Source organism: Bipolaris oryzae (assembly GCF_000523455.1).
Source record: "Bipolaris oryzae ATCC 44560 unplaced genomic scaffold scaffold_118, whole genome shotgun sequence".
NCBI classification, from domain to species: domain Eukaryota; kingdom Fungi; phylum Ascomycota; class Dothideomycetes; order Pleosporales; family Pleosporaceae; genus Bipolaris; species Bipolaris oryzae.
The window spans coordinates 26,562-50,405 of NW_006911394.1; the positions used below are offsets into that span (position 1 = coordinate 26,562).

At 52.5% G+C, this 23,844-nt stretch overlaps 12 protein-coding genes across 12 annotated transcripts; 4 read left to right on the top strand and 8 right to left on the bottom strand.

Annotated features, from left to right (window-relative positions):
• Nucleotides 1-512: 512 nt before the first annotated feature.
• On the bottom strand, nucleotides 513-958 carry COCMIDRAFT_101387 (uncharacterized protein; the record flags this gene model as incomplete). Its single annotated transcript, XM_007692089.1, has 2 exons — nucleotides 513-652; nucleotides 697-958. 2 exons carry the CDS (start codon nucleotides 956-958, stop codon nucleotides 513-515), a joined length of 402 nt encoding a protein of 133 aa, XP_007690279.1.
• Nucleotides 959-2,296: 1,338 nt separating this feature from the next.
• Nucleotides 2,297-4,124, bottom strand: COCMIDRAFT_28289 (uncharacterized protein; the record flags this gene model as incomplete). The annotated part of the gene is made up of 2 exons (XM_007692064.1): nucleotides 2,297-2,557; nucleotides 2,619-4,124. The coding sequence occupies 2 exons, from the start codon at nucleotides 4,122-4,124 to the stop codon at nucleotides 2,297-2,299; spliced, it is 1,767 nt and encodes a 588-aa protein (XP_007690254.1).
• Nucleotides 4,125-4,837: 713 nt separating this feature from the next.
• COCMIDRAFT_38819 (uncharacterized protein) lies at nucleotides 4,838-5,900 on the bottom strand (the record flags this gene model as incomplete). Its single annotated transcript, XM_007692076.1, has 5 exons — nucleotides 4,838-4,852; nucleotides 4,914-5,328; nucleotides 5,449-5,450; nucleotides 5,514-5,597; nucleotides 5,658-5,900. The coding sequence occupies 5 exons, from the start codon at nucleotides 5,898-5,900 to the stop codon at nucleotides 4,838-4,840; spliced, it is 759 nt and encodes a 252-aa protein (XP_007690266.1).
• Nucleotides 5,901-6,713: 813 nt separating this feature from the next.
• Nucleotides 6,714-7,455, top strand: COCMIDRAFT_28291 (uncharacterized protein; the record flags this gene model as incomplete). Its single annotated transcript, XM_007692065.1, has 4 exons — nucleotides 6,714-6,729; nucleotides 7,001-7,032; nucleotides 7,113-7,271; nucleotides 7,336-7,455. 4 exons carry the CDS (start codon nucleotides 6,714-6,716, stop codon nucleotides 7,453-7,455), a joined length of 327 nt encoding a protein of 108 aa, XP_007690255.1.
• Nucleotides 7,456-8,563: 1,108 nt separating this feature from the next.
• Nucleotides 8,564-10,366, top strand: COCMIDRAFT_28292 (uncharacterized protein; the record flags this gene model as incomplete). Its single annotated transcript, XM_007692066.1, has 5 exons — nucleotides 8,564-8,605; nucleotides 8,652-8,676; nucleotides 8,727-8,923; nucleotides 8,972-9,975; nucleotides 10,123-10,366. 5 exons carry the CDS (start codon nucleotides 8,564-8,566, stop codon nucleotides 10,364-10,366), a joined length of 1,512 nt encoding a protein of 503 aa, XP_007690256.1.
• A 456-nt stretch (nucleotides 10,367-10,822) lies between these two features.
• On the bottom strand, nucleotides 10,823-11,867 carry COCMIDRAFT_38822 (uncharacterized protein; the record flags this gene model as incomplete). Its single annotated transcript, XM_007692077.1, has 3 exons — nucleotides 10,823-11,038; nucleotides 11,135-11,346; nucleotides 11,819-11,867. 3 exons carry the CDS (start codon nucleotides 11,865-11,867, stop codon nucleotides 10,823-10,825), a joined length of 477 nt encoding a protein of 158 aa, XP_007690267.1.
• A 392-nt stretch (nucleotides 11,868-12,259) lies between these two features.
• Nucleotides 12,260-13,741, bottom strand: COCMIDRAFT_7323 (uncharacterized protein; the record flags this gene model as incomplete). Its single annotated transcript, XM_007692055.1, has 3 exons — nucleotides 12,260-12,883; nucleotides 12,930-13,516; nucleotides 13,570-13,741. 3 exons carry the CDS (start codon nucleotides 13,739-13,741, stop codon nucleotides 12,260-12,262), a joined length of 1,383 nt encoding a protein of 460 aa, XP_007690245.1.
• Nucleotides 13,742-14,107: 366 nt separating this feature from the next.
• Nucleotides 14,108-14,530, bottom strand: COCMIDRAFT_28295 (uncharacterized protein; the record flags this gene model as incomplete). The annotated part of the gene is made up of 1 exon (XM_007692067.1): nucleotides 14,108-14,530. The coding sequence occupies one exon, from the start codon at nucleotides 14,528-14,530 to the stop codon at nucleotides 14,108-14,110; it is 423 nt and encodes a 140-aa protein (XP_007690257.1).
• Nucleotides 14,531-15,285: 755 nt separating this feature from the next.
• Nucleotides 15,286-18,120, bottom strand: COCMIDRAFT_28296 (uncharacterized protein; the record flags this gene model as incomplete). Its single annotated transcript, XM_007692068.1, has 3 exons — nucleotides 15,286-16,243; nucleotides 16,309-17,932; nucleotides 18,021-18,120. The coding sequence occupies 3 exons, from the start codon at nucleotides 18,118-18,120 to the stop codon at nucleotides 15,286-15,288; spliced, it is 2,682 nt and encodes an 893-aa protein (XP_007690258.1).
• A 1,745-nt stretch (nucleotides 18,121-19,865) lies between these two features.
• COCMIDRAFT_38825 (uncharacterized protein) lies at nucleotides 19,866-21,357 on the top strand (the record flags this gene model as incomplete). The annotated part of the gene is made up of 3 exons (XM_007692078.1): nucleotides 19,866-19,968; nucleotides 20,047-20,785; nucleotides 20,850-21,357. 3 exons carry the CDS (start codon nucleotides 19,866-19,868, stop codon nucleotides 21,355-21,357), a joined length of 1,350 nt encoding a protein of 449 aa, XP_007690268.1.
• A 282-nt stretch (nucleotides 21,358-21,639) lies between these two features.
• On the top strand, nucleotides 21,640-22,305 carry COCMIDRAFT_101401 (uncharacterized protein; the record flags this gene model as incomplete). The annotated part of the gene is made up of 2 exons (XM_007692090.1): nucleotides 21,640-21,879; nucleotides 22,012-22,305. The coding sequence occupies 2 exons, from the start codon at nucleotides 21,640-21,642 to the stop codon at nucleotides 22,303-22,305; spliced, it is 534 nt and encodes a 177-aa protein (XP_007690280.1).
• Nucleotides 22,306-22,676: 371 nt separating this feature from the next.
• Nucleotides 22,677-23,599, bottom strand: COCMIDRAFT_7326 (uncharacterized protein; the record flags this gene model as incomplete). The annotated part of the gene is made up of 3 exons (XM_007692056.1): nucleotides 22,677-22,883; nucleotides 22,991-23,308; nucleotides 23,429-23,599. 3 exons carry the CDS (start codon nucleotides 23,597-23,599, stop codon nucleotides 22,677-22,679), a joined length of 696 nt encoding a protein of 231 aa, XP_007690246.1.
• Nucleotides 23,600-23,844: the final 245 nt, after the last annotated feature.

Consider the following 23,844-nt stretch of genomic DNA (forward strand, 5'->3'; position numbering starts at 1 on the left):
GATCGATTAATGTAACCCCATGTTCCAGTGTGTTCTTCGGTGATTCCGTATATTGTGCGTGCGGCGCCCTGCAGCCCCTAGTTACATGTTGTACAGCACGCCATGGGAGAACAACGTTCGTTTAGCATACGTTGTTACAATGCGTCATACCAGTCATACCTCAATCTAAGCTTAATCGATTAACCGGCTACTACAAAATGGGGGACGAAAGATGTTCTATTGGCCAGGACTTGGCGAAGACGGCAGTGCTTCAATATATTATTCGGCACATTTTTCTCAGTGCGCAGTAGGTGTGGTGATGACGCTGACACTTGGGGAAAAGACATAAGAACGATGGATCGAATGCAAAAGAGGTATGACTTCGAGTTCTCTAATACAAACAAGAAAAAAGGAAAGCCCGCCAATAAATGCCCATAATATGCGTCGCACGAGATTTCGCCTCCAACCCTATCCCGGTAGTCATCCAAGCCGTATTTATTTATTGTATTGTATCCAGTTCTTTTGATTTGCAGTCAGAATCCCCCACGTCTCACCCTCAGCGACTCATTGTAATGATCCTGCAATCGTTGGCGGGCCGCTCTCTCATCTGTGTTTTTCCAGTTCTCGATGACCATTGGTTGACGGGATGATGACGACAGGGGTAGGAGAGATTCTACATCTGGTGCATCCAATGAGCTCGCGTTTTAGTCACGTGACTTGACTTACTGGGCCGCAGCCGTCGTGTGATCCAATGAAACGGTCTGCACAGCCACTTCCGCAATTTAAGTGGTGGAAACATGACGCCAACAAGTGCGATCAACGTAGCGATGATGGCTATGCATACGCCAGCAAGGGTCAGTGCATCCTGTCTTGACCATGGCGACCCAAGTAAAGGTGATGCAACGGGTATCTGACTGGAATTATTTACAAGAAGAGCGGGATTGGAAGTGGGAGGGGCTTGCCAGGCGCGTGCAGGCATGATTTGAAAGAGTGGGTAAGAATGTGAGTAGAGTAGTTGACTTCAGGAGGCGAGGACGAGTGTAATATTGTATTATGTTCTGAATGGGTGGGCTGTGTACTCGAGAGATTTGCCACATTCACTTGGCGGAGAAAATAGGGAGTTTTGTTGGGTATGATGTCCAATAGGTCAAAATCACCGTAGTAGACTCATATTACTCTCTAATAACTAAAGCTTTTGGGTAAATATCCTCTCGCTGTAGACTACTATTGGTTAAAACTTAATTTATTGAATCTTTCATCTTATTACATACACATTACAGTGTTGCCACCGCCCTTACTCCCGCTAGTCACCAAGTAGTTTCTTAGCATCCTACCACGTGATTAACTTAACACGCAGCTGTAGCTAAACACGCAGGTTTGCAGCTAAACACGCAGGTTTGCAGCTAAACACGCAGGTTTGCAGCCTGACACGCAGCTGCACCTTTGCACGTAAGGTCTGACTTTTTAAAATTAGGTATTCATTGAACTCGCATGGTGTGCTGTTTTGTACATTTATATATGTGTACTTAAACGTTATTATTATGCTGATACCTCGCGTCAAAGTGGCTACATTTGGCGGTGGTTTAGTGTTGTCCGGCCATTTCGGTTCCGAGGGAGCCAAGATAGGACGCAGGTCTACCAGACCAATAGATTGCTGTACATGCAAAGATGCATGGCTTGGCTGACTGAGATACCCGAATCAAAACCGGCCCAACCTACATAGCGCACAGTAAGTAAGTATACCTATGTAAACGAGTACCTATCGAGATCAAGTCTCCTTTAATCGGATGAGAGTTCCTCGCTAGTAGTAATACAGCAAATCGGCAATTGTGTAACTTACAACCTTCCAATTGGACTTAATCATGCGTTACGCTGTGCCAGAGCTGTAACAGTTGTAACAAACCTCACTGCCTCATGTATCCAAACTTTTGTCGGTGTACTAGCTGTCTATATACATAGATAGCTTGCGATAGCGTCACATGGGGTTCTGCGAATTTGTTGTTGTGAGTCTTGTTCCGCGCCACTCCCTTAATCCCGTAGAGGAAGATTTCAGGCAACTAATTAAAAAGCCTTCTTAGACATCGAGACCACGAGTTTTGGGAGAAACCGCGACAACCAAGGTTGCCTCGGTATGCACCACTGTTCAAGTGGCACCAGACTAAGAGTAACGATACTGGCTTGCACTGCTGTCCAATCGAATTTGTCCGCATACTAAGAACCTTGAATATCGCAACGGCAAATAATTGAGCAACCCTCATGCCTCTACTCCTTATATATACATGAAACTTGATACCTCAGACTCTTTGCTGCCAGCTAATCACTCGTCTTCCTCATCCTCCCACTCATTATCCAACTCATGTCCATCTATACTCCTCCAAGTATCCTCTCCATCACTCGGCTCATCATTAAACATCATCCACAGCTCCATTAGCGTATTTCGTGGTCTCTGTGCTTGTACTTCCGAATCTGTAGTTGTGTGATCGTTGTTGTCGAGAGAAGGCGCCAAACTAAGAATGCGGATTGCTTTCGTTGGAAAGATGCGACCGGGCCCATCTTCTTCCTGTCGCTGGCCAATAGTCTGTGCTACGATTTAGACATCCACTGCAAATTGTCATCTCTTGTAAAGGAATTAAACTTACAGCATACGTTGTCATGATGGAATCATCATACAATGCCATGAAACTGACTGGAACCATCAGTTGAGGTGTCGAACCTGTAAGGAGTGAGTACGAAGGTCGGTTCCTGTTCTTGTCGTCTTCAAAGTCAAGTCGATTTTCTGCGTTTAGCGCAACGACATATATTCTGTTTTGAATTCCAAACATGATGCGGTGGTTTCGCACAGATAACCATCCGCCGAGATCGAAATCCGACCCGTCAGAATCACACTCGAGAATCTGGCTGTGGCTGGCTGTGCTCTTAGGCCCGTTTTCAAGTGCCTTACGAATATCAGAGCATATAAAAACGCGACCGAAGCGGGAGAAGCCAACAAAGAGGTTGCTATCACGGTCTAGCATACCGGCGCCCCACTCATCCTCGCCATTCCTGGGGTGGTTTGGGTCATCAGGCGCGTTCGGTAAGGGCCCCTTGCCGAGCTCAATAGGAGTAAGGCGATTCCTGCGCGGCGAGGCGGGAGGGAAGATCCGCCTAGTCTGGCCATGGCGTAATCCATACATTGATTCTCTGAAAGAGGGATCGTTGACGGGTGGTAGCGGATGCAAATAGTACTTGTCTGTGCAATGCAATGGCTGCAGCTGGCCCAAGCAGTCTCCCGACTCTTTATTATACACATGATACCCGCGAGTGCCCATTGAGTAAACTACCATATCCTCGTTTTGATCCAGATGGCCTACTGCATCTTGCTCGATGGTAAGATGGGTAGTGAGTTTCGGTGGGGTTTGCGTCATGTCATACACGAAGCCCTGGCCTTCTACCGCAACGACTACCAACGTCCAATACGAAAGCTGAAATCCTCTCGTTTGACAATCATGATCGAGGACGGCAATACGCTTGAACACACCTCTTTCGGTGCCCTCTTCATCTGTCCGCCATACCTCCAGCGCGTCACCCTCACGATCAAACACTGCTGTTCCATCTTGGTATTCGAGATGCGCGTATGGCCTAACAGCATGCTCTTCTGTTGTATCTATCACGGAGGGCAACCGCCACAAGAGGCGGCCCGAGTCCATATCCGTAACGTTTAAGCCACCAGCATGCGAAGTAGAGATAAACAAGCGACGTTTGAAGTCTACCTTGAACCGCCATATGGCATCGTTGCCAACCTGTAGGACGGATTCACGGGTAACAGGCCGCGGCGCATTCCAATTGCGCCCAAGCAAGGTCTGCCGCTTGCACAAGTCTTTCCAAGATGTGACATTGTCGAAGAATTTAGAAAAACTGGTGGAGCTTTCAAGGAAAGAAAAATCCCGAGCGCTGCTTTGTGATTTCAGACGTTTTGGTGGTTGTACTGTTTTGGATGGAGAGGAGTAGATGGCGTCCTGGTGGGTGTGGTCGATGAATTGCTGCCAAGCACGTGATACGCAAGTGAGAGAGCCCAGTGTAGAGATAGGCGTGAAGTCAAGGATGCGGAGGACAATCTCCGGTGGAAGAGCCGCAAGAGGATCTGTAATGGTGGGAGAGGCAGCCATTGCGTATTGCCAGTTGCTAATAGCGATTCGGGAAGTTGATGTTCCGGCCCGCAGCTGTGCTGTCGATGGCTTCAGTATAACAATATTGTCGGTGAATCGTCAAAGTAGCTTCCGGATGAAGTCATTGTGGAGACGTCACGTTAATCAAGCCACAAATCAACGTTGGCGATAACACATGCGCACCCTCAAACATAGTTACCACCTACAGGTCGAGTTTCGAAGCGAAAAGGGTCATTAAGGAATGAGGGTGGTTACGCGTACTCTTGGTTCAGAGTGCACGTGCATACTTTCTAAAAAAACGGCTAGCACTCACGAACCGTATGTGGTAGCCCAGGCAAAAGCCACCACTACTAGACATTTGAGCAGATTGATATCCCCGGTTCAGTAGAGAAACGATGAATTCATCTCTCTATATAAGGGGTTATAGATTGATAAATTAACGCTTACGGATGTCATATCTACCAACACGTCGCTTTCCCCCTAGCAAAGGTGTTCGAAATGGCTATGGGCAAGCAAGATACATGTATGCTAAATAAATTCGACTGGTTCTGGATTCTTATACACTTCTTTATTGACTTGTGTGTGAAGTAGGATAAAAGCTATGAATCAGCATACATATACAATCTGATAAGCCGGCATAAGTACAGCCAAATGGAATCCTGCTAAAAGTGTACAACTGATTCAAGACGGAAACATAATGAGTACCATCGATGCTACCAAATATAAGGCTGCCAAAACGTAGGTATTAGTACATGACTAGAAGCTTAAGAAGACTCAAGGTAAACTGACCTTGTTCTCCCATGTCCAGAAGGTGCCGCTGTGCTGTATGCCTTTGCTTGTGATCACTTCAATCATCTTTACAACCGATTCTTCCGGTGAAATGATGCCCTCTACTGTCCACGGGAGTTGAATGTTTGCCATGTCGGTCGCTACTTCACCTGGATGCATGCATAGGATGATTGTATCATCGTCCTTCCGCTTCAATTCAGCGGCCATGTGCCTCGCTGCCATATTTAGTGCAGCCTTGGACGCAGCATATGCAGCAAACCCATCTTCCATCTCACGAAAGTTGCCATGGGAGCCCGAGTCACTGGACATGAAGACAATTGTGCCTATGGGGATTTTTGTCTGCAGAAGCTTCTGTGCTGCGATGATGGGCCCGATAGTGTTTGTGTGTAGATGGAAAGCGAATTCATCAAACGACCTATCTGAAGTCAGCGTCCATGATCTCGACCATGACTACCGTCACCCGGATATACTAGATTTTTTGTGAATGCACGCTTTAGCCACAACCAGGAAAGCGTGACCGCGACGAGGAACGTACAGCTCAGTGGCCCTCTGTAACGGTTAGTGCAGCCCCCTTGCATATGTGCATGGTTTCGAACTTACATTCGGGTATCTTAGCACTCCTGCATTTAGTACTACATAGTCGATCTTCAGGTTCGGCTGTGCTGCCAGTTGCGCAACGAATTTCTGATAGTGTCAGCCCCTGTTAACCTCGCAACAGGAACGGAGTAGAATTAGCGTCCGTACTTCGATGCTCTGTTCAGACAAGACATCGCATGTGTACATCTGGCATCGACCATGATCGCCACCTGCTTGTCCCCATAGGCCACTGGCATGCCCTGCCCAAGGCTCTCTCACAGTAGCTATGATGCGTTCATTCTTCGCTAACAACTGTTTGACGAATTCCAGGCCAATGCCTCGGCTAGCGCCGAGTATCAGCCATGTTTTGAAGTTCTCATCAGCATACAAGATACTTGGAATCTGATCCATCCCGTCGGTTGAGGTGTGGCGGGGCAGAAGTCAATGATGTCAACCAAGGAACTGGCTCACAACGGATGACGGCGGGTTGCTAGTAGAAAGGCAAGTCGAGTGTGATGCTGGCCGGAGAATGTAATACTACTGTACTGCTTTCTAGATGACGAGAGCCGGTACTCATCCACCTGAACGGTAACGCGAAGATGTGTGGGTTCATGGACATGTCACGTTGATTTGCGGACCCTTGCGCGGCATCGTATTTGGTATGTAGAGCCGGTGTCCTGCATGGAAGCCGACGGACCAGACCCTGGAAAACCCGACAACCAGAGTATGTAGGGGAGGATGATTGCTTTTTGGTCTACATGTACTCTTGATATGGACATGTGCGTGGACTTGGCATGTGTACTGGCAGCTGCCCAGGGTTGCTTGCGGGCGACGTCATGATGGCATCGACTGATGGGTCGATGCAGGATTGCCGAGTACCAGGAAAGTGGCTAGACAAAGACGGCCCTGGCTGAGAGGCTCTTGCACTTGTTTGCCCTGCTCAGGCGTCCTCGGACCGGTTCCACCCGACCGTCTTTGCTCCTGACTTTTACTGCGCCTCTGATTCGCCGCATGCAGGCGCTAGCCGCGATGGAATGACGGGCCCTGACGCGAGCGGACAGTCACGTGTTTGGCTTTTTCCATTGCCTCTGCCAGCTTTTTTGTCGCTCATTCCAGTTTCCATCGCTGCTTCCTTTCACCACTCCACAAGTCTCACTCTTCTCTCACGCTTGAACACTACCTCTCTGCCACCTAATCAACCCTCACACCTCTCATCTTATCACAATGGGCTACGAAAAGGGTACGTTTTTCTGACTCCAATCGGACGTCATCGGCTGTCTCCCATTTTGCCTGCCTCGTCTTGCCTCCTGCTTCCCACGCCCATTGAGCCTGCGCGCACATGGAGAACTGGCCTCCCTGAGAAGCAGCGAGTTCTCCGAATACAAGCCAGCTAGATTTCGGCACCTCATGAGGCGGTGTGCAAATATGGCAGGTTTGCGACATGGCAAGACGGCTCGCTTGGCAGTACAATAAATTTTATCGTCATGCAGACTGCTGACATATCCTTGCAGGCGATGCTAAGAAGGGTGCCAACCTCTTCAAGGTACGGATACACTGAGACGACGCCGGATATACCCATCGTCGCATCACTCGTTCGCCGAACCTTCTCTGACCAAATTGTAGACCCGCTGCGCTCAGTGCCACACCCTGAAGGCTGGCGAGGGCAACAAGATTGGCCCCGAGCTACACGGTCTCTTCGGCCGCAAGACTGGTTCCGTCGCTGGCTACTCATACACCGATGCCAACAAGCAAAAGGGCATTGAGTGGAACCACGACACTCTCGTACGTGACGCCGCACCAAGATAAAAAAAAATATCACCCGACAATCAACGCTAACGCAACACAGTTCGAGTACCTCGAGAACCCCAAGAAGTACATTCCCGGTACCAAGATGGCCTTTGGCGGTCTCAAGAAGCCCAAGGACCGTAACGACCTGATCACCTTCCTTGAGGAGGAGACCAAATAAGCGTCCCATTACCACGTTGACGTTTACCGACTCTCCGACACTCCACGACCCTTCTCTAATACTTCTTCGACCCAAGATCTCTTTGGATTGTATCAACATCGATGATAGACGAACGACTGAGGCGGTGAGCGCGGTTTTAGCGCGTTACTGTTCCATGTAGATTATGTTTGGTGTATGATTTTAGGGCGTTTTTCGGATGTGGTGCAGCATAGACCTGGTTTGGAACTTGGCGGCACGTTCGAAATAACAATTCTCCTCTATTCACTTATGCTCTCCTTGTCCCCTGGGGCGTTGCTCTTGACCTGTGAAAAGGGTGGTGTCTGATGGCAAAGGCTCCGCACATTTTGGTCCTACCCTGGCTGCCAATGGTGAACCGGGCAAATTTTGTGACACGTTGCGGGAATTTCGACAACAGGGACCGTATTTGGAGCGGTCGCATCATGTGTACCTATGGTACTACATTCGCCTAGCTCCATATGGTGCGGCTCACGCGAGTGTCTGGGCATCCCTCGGAGCTGAGGAACATGCAGCAAGGAACATGCGCTCTGCCGGCGCCTCCTCCGACAACTAGCCGAGGATCATGTGGCTGGAGCTGTGGTGTGCTTGTCGAGGGCGATACACTGACATTGCCGCATCCCGTGCATTGGCGACGGCAGACGCCCGAAAAGAAAAGAAGACAGATAGTCGTGTGTCAACCAATACCGTCTCGTCAGGCGTGGGATGAGAGGCTCATGAACGCGGATTGCCTGTGACGCTGCTGCGCGTGCTTCTCCACGCTCAAGTCAAAAAGTGTGGGGGAAGGCGCAAGTGCTCTCCAATCAGTCGTGGCATTGCCGGGGAGCTCCGTGTACATATCATCATTTAGCCATACACATACATACTCACATGGGCTCCTGTGCCACCTCTCCCTTCTCTCGCTCCAGACGACTTGTCGCAAACCGCCCCAGCACAGCATTCCACGCGCCGTTACCTCGGCCGGTTCATCGCCGTCCATTAGCGTCATAGTGGGGGCGTTCGGCAGCTTGGACGGGGGGACACCACCACCGACCACAGCACTTTGGCGAGCACACAGCGACAAAGGCCGTTACGGCCTTGAACAACTGCCATCATGTCGTGGAAGCGGAGCGAGAGGCTGATGGAAACCATCAAGGTAAGCAACACACCCCACGACGCCATCACAGCTAATCCTTGCGTAGCACTATAGCAACTTTCCAGCGACCGGTTCGTATCCTCGAGTCCTGGTGTCATGTGTCTTTCTAATTCCTCTACAGGCGTGTCCCTACGGCAAATGGTGCAGTTTGGAGAGAAGCCATCGACGGGAACCCTCTTCCGCGCGTCACAGTTCCTTTCTGAAGAACTTCCCATACGGTTAGCACATCGCGTGCAAGAGCTCAACGACCTTCCCGATGGCCTCAACGAAATGCCATCCATTTGCAGAGTGCGCGACTGGTATGCGCAGTCATTCGAGGTATGTGCGGTAACGGCTCGCTGAATAGCTTGACTCACACAGCGCTAGGAACTCGTCGAACTGCCACGACCACAACTCTCGAGCGAGATCAAAGAACGATTACTGAAACCAGCGAAAAAGAGCGGCGACAAGAACTTGATGAGTAAACCTACACAAAACCCAAGCGTCAGAACTGGACAATACCGATCCGCACCAACGTCGAATGGAAACCACAATGGCAACGGCAACGGAATCGCCAAAGAGGTCAAGAGTGCAAGCCGGAGATACTATGTCGCTGCAGACGACGGCCAGGATTGGCCACCAGAGCTCAGCGCATACAACACAAAGTTTGCCGAGACTTTGGAGAAGATCAAACGGCGGCATGACAGTGTCGTTACGACTGTCGCGCAGGGCATCCTCGAGTGGAAGCGCAAGAGACAACGGATGCACATTGACCACAATATACAGGCTTTCCTAGACCGTTTCTACATGTCGCGTATCGGAATTCGGATGCTCATCGGCCAACACATTGCCCTCACTGACCAACGCTCGCGGAGTGATCCAAACTACGTTGGTATCATATGCACCAAGACCAACGTACAAGAACTGGCGCAAGAAGCTATTGAAAATGCGCGCTTTGTATGTGAAGATCATTATGGATTATTTGACGCTCCAAAGGTGCAGCTTGTGTGCAACCCCGAGATCAACTTTATGTACGTGCCTGGGCATCTGTCGCACATGCTCTTCGAGACTCTGAAGAATTCGCTACGTGCTGTAGTAGAGAGACATGGGCAAGAAAAGGAGGCATTCCCCGTGACTAAAGTCATTGTTGCAGAGGGCAAAGAAGATATTACGATCAAGATTTCAGATGAAGGAGGTGGTATTCCGAGATCGTCGATTCCGCTCGTCTGGACATACATGTACACGACTGTGGACCAAACGCCCAACCTGGACCCAGATTTCAACAAGAATGATTTCAAAGCACCAATGGCTGGTTTCGGCTACGGCCTGCCTATTTCTCGACTGTATGCACGGTACTTTGGCGGAGATTTGAAGTTGATCTCGATGGAAGGGTATGTGTTAATATAGCTCGGCTCCTTTTGGCAGAAAAACGGCTTGAAACTGACTCTTTTGCATAGCTACGGCACCGATGTCTATCTCCATCTCAACCGCCTCTCTTCTTCCTCAGAACCTCTGCAATAGCAATTACCTGTCATGAGGGGCGGATGGACATCGAGCGAACTCATCCGATCATCCCGAGGAGTGGCACAGGGTAACGGTTCGCGCAAATACAACCCCTTTCTGGCTAGCAAGGCTATGAAGTTGAAGTTGAGTGGCCAGGTTAGCAGGGAAATTAGTGAGAGGCGACAGGTTGGCGATGCAGAGGACATGTTTGCGGAGAAGGGTGCTGGTGAGGGTGATAAACCGTGGTGGCGCAATGTCGGTATGGAAGAGGGAATGTAAAGGGGATATAGGAGCGCAGCGTTTGTTAGACCTTTTGAGGGTCAGCTTGGAAACGCTGCTATGAAGAGACGGAGGCAGTGGCGCGCGTTCTTCCTTTGTTCTTGTTGTTGAAATCAATGTAAGTAACTGGCGCGCTTGGGAACGCGTATATGAGGTGTTTGGGCACACATTGTAAAAGAGGGGAAAAAGAATTGGGGGGGGGTTCTGGGAATTCATTCGTTATGAACCCCATATATATCCCCTTGGACCTAGGGGAGAAGACAGGTTACGAGCGCAGGTATCTAATGCAACGAGTAACGTGCCTCTCTGGATCTTATTTATATTCAGAGAAGAAGAAAAAACGTCGTGATGTGAAGATGTATCCAAGTACATGAGTGGGTATAAAGCTGTTTGCCAAAAAAAATCACGATACGAACCTCCTTCCCTTCTCCTTCCCCGCCCATTAAATCGTACCTACTACTGTCCCACCCCCAAACTCACCCTCTTCCTCATCTTCGCAATCTCCCTCTCCTTCCCCTTCCCGCTCCTCCCAGGACTCCCCGACCCCTCCCCATCACGACCCTGCTGCTGCTGCGTCCCCTCCCACTCATCCCGCCAAACAAGCGCATCCTTCGCGCACGTCTCCAGCCCAAGCAGTACATTCCGATAATACGCCCGCGTCTGCGTTATACTCTGTCTCGCCCGTCAGTCTCGCCCTCAAACCAAAAAAAGAAAAGCGCCCAATCTTCTCCACAATGTAAGAGAGATGGAAAAGAAGGAATAAATCACCTCATTCCTCACCCCCGCAATCCACATCACCATCTCCTCACTCTCCAGTATCCCCGCCGCCTCATCGCGTCGCTGCCTCTCTTCATACCCCCACGCTCTACTCGCTTGGGCTGTCCCCGATTTCCCCGCATTATTACTATTGCTACTAGTGCTACTACTCCCGATGTTATAATTCTTGCCCCGCGCCTGCAAATTCCGACGGAGTTCTTCCTCTTTTTTACCATGCGTATTGCGCGGGTCGAAGGGAGGTGGGGGACCGCGGTGGTGGTGGGGGCGTGGGTGCGATGGGGATCCGGCGTGTGGTGTGACGCTTGCGGGGGATGGTGCGGTTGCGGTGGGTGTTTGAGTCGAGTGTGAAGCAGGTATAGGGGGTTCTAAGATGGGAGGGGAGTCTGAGGCGGAAGCATGGTGCTGGTGCTGGTGCTGGTGATGGAGCGGAGGGTAGCCCGTGTTCGTGGTTGGTGGCGGCGTCATTGTCGCATTGCTGTGGGCTGATCCTTTTTTTTCTTGCTCCTCCGATGAGTGAGTAGGGGAGTTGGGGTGTTGGTCGTCCGGTGTTGGTATGAGTAGTAATGGCAGGAGCAGTAAGTCGTTTGGGTGTGGAGGTGAAGTGGGGTTGCGGCACAGCCCGTTTACTGCAATGTCCGCGGGAGAGGCTGAGATGGGAAGGTGGGCAGTACGTACCGACACCTGGGTAGCGGAACACATCTGCCTTTTCTAGAATGTTGATCATACTCCTATTTCAAACACATTTGCTTATATTCCAATTTTCACGCCAAGAATGAAAACTCGGTACACGAATTTCTATCTAAGTGTTTGCTGTTTGTGATACCAATGGTCTGCCTTCCTAACGTTACGATCCCAAAGTTGACTCCCTCCAATCTATGCCCATTACTCTGAGTGCTTGCCATCTAATGATATTTTGACCCAAACCGCAGAAATGCTACCTATCCCATATGCCTCAACGCACACGCTGAAATAGCCAACGTACAGTCGATCATAGCTCCCTCCTTCCTCTATAGTGCTGTTGATAACTATTCACGAGCTCCTTCATAACGCTTCTCCCAACATTTACTCCTGGACAATGCGAGCTGCGAATTTGTCCAGATATTAGAAGAAATGAAGCTACGTGGTACCATTCGCCGGCTGATGCTCGGCCTTAGTGCCCTTTCCTCGCCAGGTACTGACGGCCGGTATGTCGGCTTTCAACCTTTCCTCCTGTGTCGAGTACGCCTTTGGTGTCAATTTTATCAACGTATGCAGAGGTACTTCCATCCAGGGGCTCTGTTCCTGCGGTACATTCATGAAGTAGGCGTAGATGCATCGCAAAATGGCTTGATGTGTAACAATCAAAATGTTTTCGCTGCGCTCCAGTTCCATGATAATGGGTTCGAGTCGGATAACGACATCGCGGTATGACTCTCCACCAAGGTAGCGGTAATTGTATTTGTCCTCGTCACGCTGTTTGAAATCTTCCGGGTATTTTTGCTCAATTTGCGCGTACGTAAGTCCATCGCAGACACCGGAGTCGAGTTCGTCGAGCGCCTTCCACTCCAGCTTCTCAAAAGGCAAGAATCGTGCAGTCTGGATTGTTCGCTTTAGGGTCGATGTCCACACTGTAAGCTTGCGGCCATCGCCGACCGACTTTGCGACGAGACCTGGGAGCGCATGCGCGTAAGCGTCGCCGCGGGCTGAGAGGTTCGCGTCTCCTCCAATCTGCCCTGTGAGGTTGTATTCCGACTCGCCGTGCTACCGTAATCAGCATTGAGCTCCAGATATTGTGGTGCCAACTTACTCGTGATAACCAGATAGATCGTGGTTTGATGTGCAGGTTCATCAAGTAGTACACAACTCTACTCTGGAGGTAGTCCTGGATCTGGTTGATAATGACCTGCTTGCCAACGTTGATGAGCTTGACATATGTGAGGTCACGCTCATCCTCATCAATTGTCTGGTAAACCTTTTCGTAGTTTCGAATACGGTTGCGGAAATCGGCAGCAGCAGCTTCAGGGTCCTGGCCAACGTAATCTGGAGAGGTTGTCTTCACTTCCAAAATGTTGCTCATGATAAGTTCCTCATCGTCGCATTTGGACTCGACAAAAAGCGTCTCGATATTGTCCGCAGTGCATCGTTCCTGTATCCATCTTCGTCGGCTCTTTGTAGAGTTTGTCGCATCGAGAATCGCGACCAATCCCTTGCCCTCGGAAAACCATTTGCACATGTCATTGACAGCCGCTTCGGCAGCTGCCTTTCGGAGGCGCTCTCCTTCTGGGTTCGATGTGTCGAAAAATTCGGCCGAGGGGTTAGGGGTTGCAGTGCGACGATACTGCCCGACATTGAACGTCTTGGATTTGATTGATAGCCAATGTAGGTAGCGGACAACTACAAAGTATTTGGTCAGGGGCGGCATGCGCACATGTGGAAAAGGGACATACCTTTCTGTGCAATCAAGCTCTTGCCTCGCGCGGGCAAGCCGACCATGACGACGCATATCCGAGTGTCTTCAGCCTGTATACCAGCACCGTTAGTCTTTCTGCTTGGCCGTACGAAATCGCCAGCAGGCACAGCGCGCATATTTGGCGCATATGTTCCATTGGTGTCCGTCATGTTGTGCGGCGAGTCCAGCTCCCTAAGATGCAATGTCGAAAAAAAAAGGTGGGCAAGGTAAGAACGAGAATGGGAAGGTAGAGAAAAGCAACAGGTCGGAATCTAGCCCGAGGGTGTTCCGATGGCGCAGGGACGGAATGCGGCTTTTTAACCAAAGAGGCGGCAATGACAAGTATTGGGCGGTCAAGGGGAGAGGCTCCCGAGCGGCAGATCGTTTAGTGGTGGGTTTGGGCTGAAGCAATAGCGGTAAGGGCGTGGGGTGTTGTGTTGCAGAATCGTGAGCTCGGTCCGGCCATCAAGAAGCGAAAGGACGATGGATTGACGATTGACAACGATTCCCCGCATTCGGTGCCGTTGTCCTTCTTTTCACCAGCAAGCGTTCGGATTGCGGCTCCAGACTAGCGGGCGCAGTGGAGCAGACACTGCTGCGAGATTCTCATTCGACAGCCAGACATTCTCATTTGCAATCGAGCCCGTCTCCCCGGACGGACGGATGGCTGTTGCGACCATTCTAAAATGCGCGATTGCTTGTGCCTCGCGATGCGTACATTGCTGTCGGCCAACGCCTCGGTCTGCTGGGCCTGTGCCATTGACTATGTGGCTCCAAACAGTCGCGCTGCTACGCTCTTTTTCTTTGGTCGTGTGCCATGATGCCATAGTCCTCTGCGCCATGACGACAACGGCTCCAGTTGCATGGCTAGGGGGTAGTCCAGAAATATGCCTTAAGCCGCCGAATGCCGGAACGTCGCAAAGAGGGTGAAATTTCTTAACCAAGTTCATGCCAGCCATGGCAAAAATGGACCAGAGTCATGGTGGCAGCCTGCAATCTGCCCAAGGAATACGAGCTTACTTACCGTCGAGATGGAATAGGTTCTCGTATGCCCCATTTTTGCTATCAATGCAGCACAGTCCCGCTATGTCTGATAGTGCTGTGGCGTGGTGGCGCAAGCGGTGGGACAGGTTGGCGGGGCAGTCTTCCTGGGTCTGGCTGCCAGAAGGATACTGTGCACTCAGTAGGTAATTGCTTTGCTGCGTGTTCGAGAGTTGATGAATGGATCCTCGCCTCAAGACGGCCAAGTGTAGTATCTAGGCTCACAAGGCCCGATTGCCTTATCTGTGCTCCAAGCAGGAACAGCTCACACCGCTATCGCCTTAAACTTGCATGTATGTGTATGCGTGTGTAATCCCGCGGGATGTGTTTATCTTCCACTACCCAAACCACGTGCACAAACGCCAACACCAGGATCAAATCACGCTATAAATATTTCATCATCACTACAAGCGCTACCAGATACTTTTTGCTTTCGTCCTCTTCTTCTCGGTATACCCAATTAGTAAACACCCCTTCAGATTGTCGTAAAAATAGCAACACAAACTTGTTCGCCTTCGCTATGTGCAAAATCCTGCGCCAAAACTCGAGCATAAAATAAAAGATGCGGGTATCTAGCAATGCTCAAACTCAACTGCATGCTACAAAATTCCATATGCCATAAAATCTGAGACGGCCGTTATATGTCGAGAGGTTGCGCCAACTCGACTGAACATCAAGCGTGTAGTCTTGCAATGCCATTAACCCTGCAGGAATCAACAATCCCACTCTTGAGAGCGAGCAGTGCAGCGCTGGCATCCAGTCGGCGTTTCAATGCTGCTGCTGTTCGATCTTGTCCTCGGCTGCCAATACCTTCTTCTACCCATCGAATCTTGTTAATCATGAAGCTAAGGCCTTCGTGTCCCTTGCTCTTCCTGCTCGAGATTCCGTACTCGACCGACCCCATATACTCCTGAAGCTGCGGCAGAATGACAATCTCAATCTGCAAATCCATGTCGGCAGGCGGGGTTACAGGCGCAGCGGGGAGCTTGGTAAGGACATCTTCGGCGTCAGACGGATCGTTGGGCGCTGTGATGCGTGGATCAAGCATGGCAACATCGACGGTATCGTCCCACTCGCCACGGATCCACCCCGAGTGGATAGCAGCAGCTAGAGGATCGGAATCATCACGGTATACACGCGCCCCCCAGAGATGCCTCTCTAATACAATATGCTGGCGTTGTCGTGGCTTCAAGTAGTATCTCGGCACTCTGATTGTGAAGGTACAGTTGATAGGATTAACGTCAAAGCGCGGTAGTCGCTGGGGCTTCGAGGCGTAGCCAAATTGGTCATCCAACGATGAATTGGGTTTTGGCAATTCAGTCTTGGCTTGGTACAATTGTGATCCAAGATGTCTTCGAGGTCGCTTGGCAGCTTCTTCCAAGATGGGCTGTATGTCGTGAATCTTGATTGGTGCTGCAAGTGCCACAGGCATGGTCGGGCGGGGCGCGTGATGGTGGTGATGGTGATGGTGGGGATTCCCCTGAATATGGTGGTGATGGTGGACAGACTGGCCGGGACCTGCTTGAGGTAGGGGCGTTGGTCGGCCGTTGAGAATCGCCGTCGTCGGTGCGGGCAGGCCTTCGTCGTCGGGCTTGTGTTGATGATGGTGATGGTGGTGGTGATGATGATGACTGCCAAATTGTTAGCATGAACTTTGGAAAGTAGGCGAAAAGGGGGAACAGCATGGTTGACTTACTGATGAGGCGGGGGATGATGATGATGGTGGTGGTGATGATGTTTATTGCGTTTAGCACCGCGAGAGCCGAACGGGGTTCCTCTGCCATCAGGACTGTCCATGTCAAAGACACCCTCCTCGTCTTTTGCTCGCTTTGGCTTCTTTCCTTGCTGAGAGCCTATTCTTCTCATCATCTCGCCATTCTCTGACTCGAACGAACCCTGTCCGTTTTGTGGCATTGGGCTTCCACGCGACGGTGTAGACGATCCTAAACCACTGCCCAAACCTGAAAACATTCGGCCAAACTCGCTCTTGATTCCCGGATCTTTGCCAATTGACAGGGGTTGTCCTTGCGCACCCTGGACTGCCTGCGGCAATGGGGAGGCGCGACCGGTTCGTCTGCTTGCCTCGAGTCCGAAGCCAATGTGCGACTTGGAGTGTTGCATGGCCTCACCCATCTTCTGAGGCTGGTCGTACAGAGACCTCCCTCCAGAAGATAACGAGCGAGCAAGTGGCTCAGTTCTGTGGCGCTCCATGGTGGTCGGGTCCGAGGTAGGAGGAGCATGGTACTGCTCTACCACACGGTGCCCTAGGTGGTCCACACTGCGGCGGAGCATCTCCTCGGAGGTTTGCGCGCCATAGCGTGCAACTCCCAGCATGGCAGGAGGATATGGGCCGTACGTGCGGTGCAATGGCGGTGGCTCGTCTTGTCGTCCATCGTGGCCATGTTCGCGGCTAGGGGCCGTTGGTGCCGAATGCCGCCACAAGTTGCGCGGGGGTTCCGATGAGCCAGAAATGTTGCGGTGCTCTTGCGGTGGGCTGAATGCAGATTGTGACACGGGATGTACGGTCGCAGCCCTATCTCTCTCGGGTCCGCTTTGGTTACCGCCTGCCAGGAGCTCAGCGGCATTCGGTCTTGCGTGATGCGACTCGCCCAAGGTTCGTCGCCGCTCTTCGTGTGGACCGTATGTGTCGCGCCGGCTCCCAAACGCGTCATACACGACCCTGCCCTCTTGATCATTGTTCCCTGGTGGGCCATTTGGCTGGCTGTTCGGCCGAGGCGGGACGTTTGTAGCGGATTGGCGATTCGGGTCCTGCGCGTAGAGACGTTGGCCAGGAAAATTCATGGGCTTGTAAGGCGGTGCGTTTGGTGGAAGCGACTGGCGGCCAGAGTCAGGCGAGGCTTGATTGCTGTAGGACTGGCCAGGTGATGCCGATGAATAAGGGTGTGCATCAGAGGGGCGCGAGGTGTTTGCTCCATACGTGCCGCGCTCGGGCGTCTGCTGGCGGCGAAAGGGCGCAAAGTCTGATCGGGGGCCCGATGGCAATGCGTGACGCGGCGAGGGCGGCTGCATGCTGTGGCCGTTGGATGAGGGCGCGTTTGCGGAGGGCGATGATGGCGACTGTGTTGTTTGGATGGGGGCGCCTGTGTCACCCCCGCCACCGATCAAGGATGAGATGGCCATGCTGGCACCCGGTCGCATTGCTTGGCCTAGGCCTGGGAGCTCCCTGGCGGCAGCAAAGTTGGGAGGGTATTGCGAGCGCGGTGGTTGAGATGCATGAGGATGCTGCTGGGTGGGCGAGGATGGAGGAGGCATCTGCGGTCGCGCATAGGATGGAGGCGGTGGAGGGTCGCGAGACGGGCCTTTGGTGCAGAGTTAGCTCGAGCAGAAGCTTGGAGGGGAGGGGAGGGGGGTGACTGGGTGCGGGCAGGCGGGGGTGGGCTGTAGTACCGTATGGATGGGGAGGACTGGCGCCGTTCAGCGAGCGAGTGCGGGCAGCGTCGAAGGCATACGGGGCGGGGGGAGGATTATTATTATTTGGAGTGGTCATGGCTGGCAAAGGGCCCGGCTGGACGTGATGGGTTTCATAGTGAATCGGTCGCGCTAGAGACATGGATCAGCACAAGCTTGGACGGTGAGTCGCGACTTTTCGAAAGAGGCTTAGAGGCCCGCCGATCTTGCATTAGCCAGGAGCCACATGTGCGGAGTGCGCCATGAAATTCGCCAGACCCATGCCCGCTCCACCAAACAACTGGCGCGCACCAAAGTGCGCAGCTCAAATCATTGTGTGGCTCGGGCTGGAAGGCTGCGACGCTCCGTCAAAGGCGACTGCTAGCTGGGAACCATGGCCTGTCGCTGTGTGCACTACAATGGACGGTCGACAGGCGGTGAGGTGCTTTTTCGCAATTGACGTGGCATGCACCCTGTCCCTGCAGGCGATGCCTCTGGTCCATGTCGTCTCTTTGTCGAATACCCACCCACCCGACCAGTTCTCAGTGATATATGTACAGGCTGTGTCGATGATTGCAGGCCAGGGCAGCCATTGTCCATGCGCCTTGGTGCGCTCTTGGAGAAATGGGTAGACAGTGATCCGTACCTGTGTTTGACCAAGCTCCCTGGGCGTGCCCCTCTCCTGCCTGGCCCTGGGGCACGTTGTTCCCTCCCGGCCGCGTTTGGCTGCCATGTCGAGCGTGTTGCGGGGTCGAAGGGTAGAATGCGTCGCGACGAGAGGTCGACTTTGCGTCGGCGGCGTGGGGCGCGTGCGAGGGCTGTTGCGAGGGTGAGGGCGAGGAGGGAGGGTAGGCGGGATAGGGCTGGGAGGAGTGTGGGTGGCTGTTGTTCACGGGGCCATCTGGTGGGCGTTGGAAAGACGGCGGGCGGCTCATTGTAGGGTTGGGCTCATGGGCTCGGCGGTACTATGTATAGCAGGCAATGGAGGGGCTTTGCGAAGACAGCGTGACAGGGTCCGCTCTGTTGATGGTTGCGCAAGAAGGGAGGGTGGTGCCAAGAAGGGAGGGGAAAGATGGGAAGAGGGACCGAGGATCAGCAGGTATTGGAATGAAGAAGCGGAGAAGAGGGTGAGGGAGAGGGTGAGGGCAAGATCAGGCATAGGCAGCAAAGGCATCGGCACCAGCACCAGCACCAGCACCAGCAGAAAGGTCGAGCATGCGAGGAAACGAGAAAGGCGCAACGGACCCAAGCGCTGCCGCACGGCGAGAGGGCCGCTAGTGGCTGCATCCCTGTAGGCGAGCAGGAGGCCGAGAGAGCCCCGCATGTGCGTGCATCTTCTGCTACCAGGGCCCCCAGCCCACGCCCGCTAGCTGGCCATGATGTGATGGCAGCAGCATCAAATGCAAACCATGTGCCCACCACACCCGCCAGCCTGTGGATGATGCGTACACATGTGTGCATGCACATGGCAAAACGCCCTAGTAGCCGTCTCGCCCTGGTGGGTGGGTGTGGTGGGTGCATGCCATGGCGACTCGCGCACAAAAAAGAAACGTCGATGCAACCTCGGACCAGCAGGCCATGCATCCTGTTCCTGAATGGTTCCCAGACCGCCAGATGCCAAGCCACATCGTCAGCTGCAGCCCTCACCACCACCACTACCACGGCCACTACCACGGCCACGACCACGACCACAACCACAACCACCACTCACCCACCACGCCCGTATCCGCTCCACGTGCCCTGTAGCCCTTTCCCCTCTGCAGTCTATGTATGCGTGTGCATATGTGTGTGTGTGATATGTAAAGTGCCGCCATCCCCCTTCGCAAATACATGTCGCTCCTCCCCATGCCTGGCTCTCCTGCTTCTTCCTGGGCCCTCTATCGCGCCCGTCTGCAGCACGTCTTCCATGGCGCTGATCCAAGAGTGTGTGCGGCTTTTTGGTTGTTTGGTATGCCTCTTCGCCCTCCTGCAATCTCCCTGCATGCTCAATATTCAGCCTACAGACACCCCCGCTTACAAGCTCTAGGCCTCATCAACAACGTCCTCTACGTAATCATCCTCTCCGCCGCCCTCGACCTCGTAGGCCCCAACGTCCCCAAGGGCGTCGTCCTCCTCGCCGATGTCCTACCCTCGTTCCTTACAAAACTATGCGCCCCCTACTTCATACACAAGATCCCCTACCATGTCCGCATCGTCGCCTTTGTCGCCCTGTCCGCAGCCGGCATGCTCATCATCGCCCTCACCCCGCCCTTGCAGGACTCGGCTACAATCGCAATCAAAATGTGTGGCATCATGATGGCCAGCCTCAGCAGCGGGGGTGGCGAGCTTAGCTTCCTGGGTCTCACCCATTTCTACGGCCACTTTGCACTGGCTTCCTGGGGCTCCGGTACGGGTGGTGCGGGCTTGATCGGTGCGGGCGCATACGCCATTGCGACAAACACACTCGGCATCGATCCCCGCACAAGCTTGCTTGTCTTTTCCTTCCTACCCCTGGTCATGATCTTTAGCTTTTTCTTTGTCCTCCCCCTTGGCCCACTCCGCGCTGGCACCAGTAAGCAGGCCGAGTACGAAGCCATCGACGATGAAGAAGCAGACGCCGAGGACGAAGAAGCAACAGAGGCCCGGGAGCACGATGACCTGCTCTCTTCCTCGATGCACTCGGCCTCGGGCCGCACCTTTAGCTCCGCCAACAGTAAGCCTGCTAGTAGTGCGCTGAGTAGTTTCCAGGCCAATCTGAACCGTGCAAGAGGCTTGTTCTTTCCTTAGTAAGTAGCCCAACCCCCCCCCCCCCCCCATGTCACCCACCCACTTGCGACTGACACACCCCAGCATGCTGCCTCTTCTCCTAGTCTACATTGCCGAGTACACCATCAACCAAGGTGTCGCACCCACCTTGCTGTTCCCTCTCGAATCCTCCCCCTTTGATGAGTACCGCTCCTTCTACAGCACCTACAATGCAATCTACCAGGTCGGTGTCTTCATCTCACGCTCTTCAACGCCCTTCATACGCATCCATCATCTCTACCTTCCTTCCTTTCTCCAAGTCGGCAATCTCATTCTGCTCACGCTGCACGCCATGTTTGCATTCATCCCAAGCTACTACATTGTCTGCATCATCATATTCTGGGAAGGTTTGCTAGGCGGCCTGGTTTACGTCAGCACGTTTGCTGAGATAACCGATAATGTGCCCAAAGAGGACAGGGAGTTTAGTCTGGGTGCGACAAGCGTAAGTGACTCGGCTGGCATTTGCATTGCCGGCTTCTTGGGCATGGTCGTTGAGGTGAGTCTCTGTCGCTGGCAGGTAGAGCATGGGAGAAACTACTGCAAGCTACAATAGAACTGGACAGTATAGATACACTGTTTTGCAGGTTGCTCTCGGGTACCTTCTTTTTCATGAATTGATCCTCTTCTGGTTGTTCCGTTGTACCCATCCGGCCCTGCTGAACCACAATTGATGAGCCCACCTCGTTCTTTCCCCCAACAGTTTCACAACCAAACTACGTATTCACTCACATCCACTCCTGTCCGCAACACCACCCACTCACACAGTATCAATATCACCAAGCAGTACTTCAAACACCATAAGGCATATATTCATTCAACGCCATCTGTAGCTACAATGTCATTTCCAACTCCAGCCAGTACAGCAACCAACAGCGCATCTCCACACACACAACAGCCACAGCAGCTGCTGCAGTCGCAACATCCGCAACAACCAAAGCAAGAAGACTCACCGCGCTTCAAACCCCTAGCCTCCATCACTGAAGTCCCCAGCCTAGCCTGCACCTCCACCCGCCCCTTCACCATTGCCGAACTCGAAAAAACACCCCCATTCTTCTTCACCTTTCCTACCACCGTCGTACGTTCCTCCTCTTCCTCACCACCCATTGATCTCTCTCAACCCGCACCTTTCTCAAAAACACACACACACACACACACACACGAAAAGCGTAATAGCCCACAAAACTAACACGAGAGACCAACATTTCAGAAACTTAAAAATCACGACAGTATCCAAGTCACCAACGCAACGCACATGAACGAATTACTGTTCTGGTACCGTTTCCACTCGGGCGAGTACAGTGATGCGGAGCTGAAAGGGTTGGCGTCCAAGTTGGATGTCGGGCGGGCGACGATGCGGAGGGAGGAGTATGATGGGGGGTGGGTTGTTGATGCGAGTTTGAGGGAGGGGTCTGGGAAGGAAGGGAAAGGGGAAGAGGAAGGGAGGAGGGAGGAGGAGGTGGAGATGGAGGTGGAGATCAAGGAGCAGGCAGAGGGGGAGTAGAAGGGGGGGAATTTGCTTGTGTGTGTTTGAAAGTGAGATGTGTAGGGTGCTCATAGTAGGAGGAGGAGGAGGAGGAGAAGGAGGAGGCTACTAGACCGGAAGTGTAGTGATGATGTTAAGATTGTCAAACATGCTAGGAATAAGTCACTGCATCAATGTTCTGATTTATAAACCACCAGTTACTTTAACACTATAACGTACCTAAATCATACATACACTCGAATCACTCTCTAGCACTTGCATAAAATTAAGGTGGTAGACGGTAATAAATTGCTCTTTTTCCGAGACTCATCTAAAATACACATCTCCCTTCCCTCACTGTCCATTCATCGTATGCACATACATACACATACACGCACACACTTCTAAGCTTACAAAGCCTCAGTGAGGAGCTTGTTCATCTTGGCCATCTTGTTGGCGACAGACAAGTCAATCGTGCGGTCGGCAATCTCAACGATAAGTCCACCACGGATCTCAGGGTTGACCTTGGGCACAACCTTGAGCGTCTGGCCGCTGGTTACGTATTGCGAGTTCTTGATGGCGGTCTCAAGGCGGCTGATTGTCCGGTTGTCAAGGGGCTGTTCTCTTTGTCAGTCATTTGCATCTCATCAACGCCATTTCTCTCCCGCTCCCATCATCTTCGAGTTTTGGGGGCACTCTCTAATATCCAGAAATTTCTACGTACCGCAGCGCTGGTAACGGTAAGTTCAACCTCACCACGGTGCGCACCCATGAGCACGCCAAACTTCTCAACAACGCCCTTCAGCACGCTCAATCGGTTGTTCTCGGCGAGAGTGTTGAGCAGGTTCTTGACGATGCCCTCCTTGTCAGCGCTGCCAATGTGCTTCTGGAGCTCCTGGACAATCTGCTGCTTATCCGACACAGACAGCGAAGGCGCGTGGAGGATCTCGTTGAGCTTGGCGTCCTTCTGGAACACACCCTGGAGGTTCGACAGAGACTTGGCCGTGGGCTCGAGAGCATTGGTCTTTGCCGCCGCGGTGTACTAACACACATAAAATGTTAGCCAAGCTTTCCTCTTCTCCAAAACTCTCCCATTGTTTCCCTTCGTCTTGCATCCTCCCAATCATTGCTAACTAGCCAATTGAACTCATGGAAGTCGTACCAGAGCGCTCGCGTAGGTTCCGTCAACGCCGAAGAGGGCAACCGGGGGCTTGATGGCAGAGCCAGATGGGGCAGCGGCGGCGTAGCTTCGAGTGGCGGCGTAGCGGGCAGCAATTGGGGCGCGGGGCGCACCGGCCCGGAAAGCGGTGCTGAAGGCTCGAGCTGCAGACATGGCGGGTAGAGAGGAGATGGATTGCGGAGATGGGGGGCAGCTTTCGGGATCGCGGGTTGCTGGTGAGGATGCTGCGATGAGGTTTCTGAGCGGGCTCGGCACTGGGCTGCGACTATCCCCGATTCGGCTGCGAACCATGTTCTCACGACAACATCAACCTCCCCGTATCCGCATTATCTTTATCATCGAGTGAGATTTTAGCCGTGGAATGAGAAACCAAGGTGTATCTCATGAGCCAAATTCAG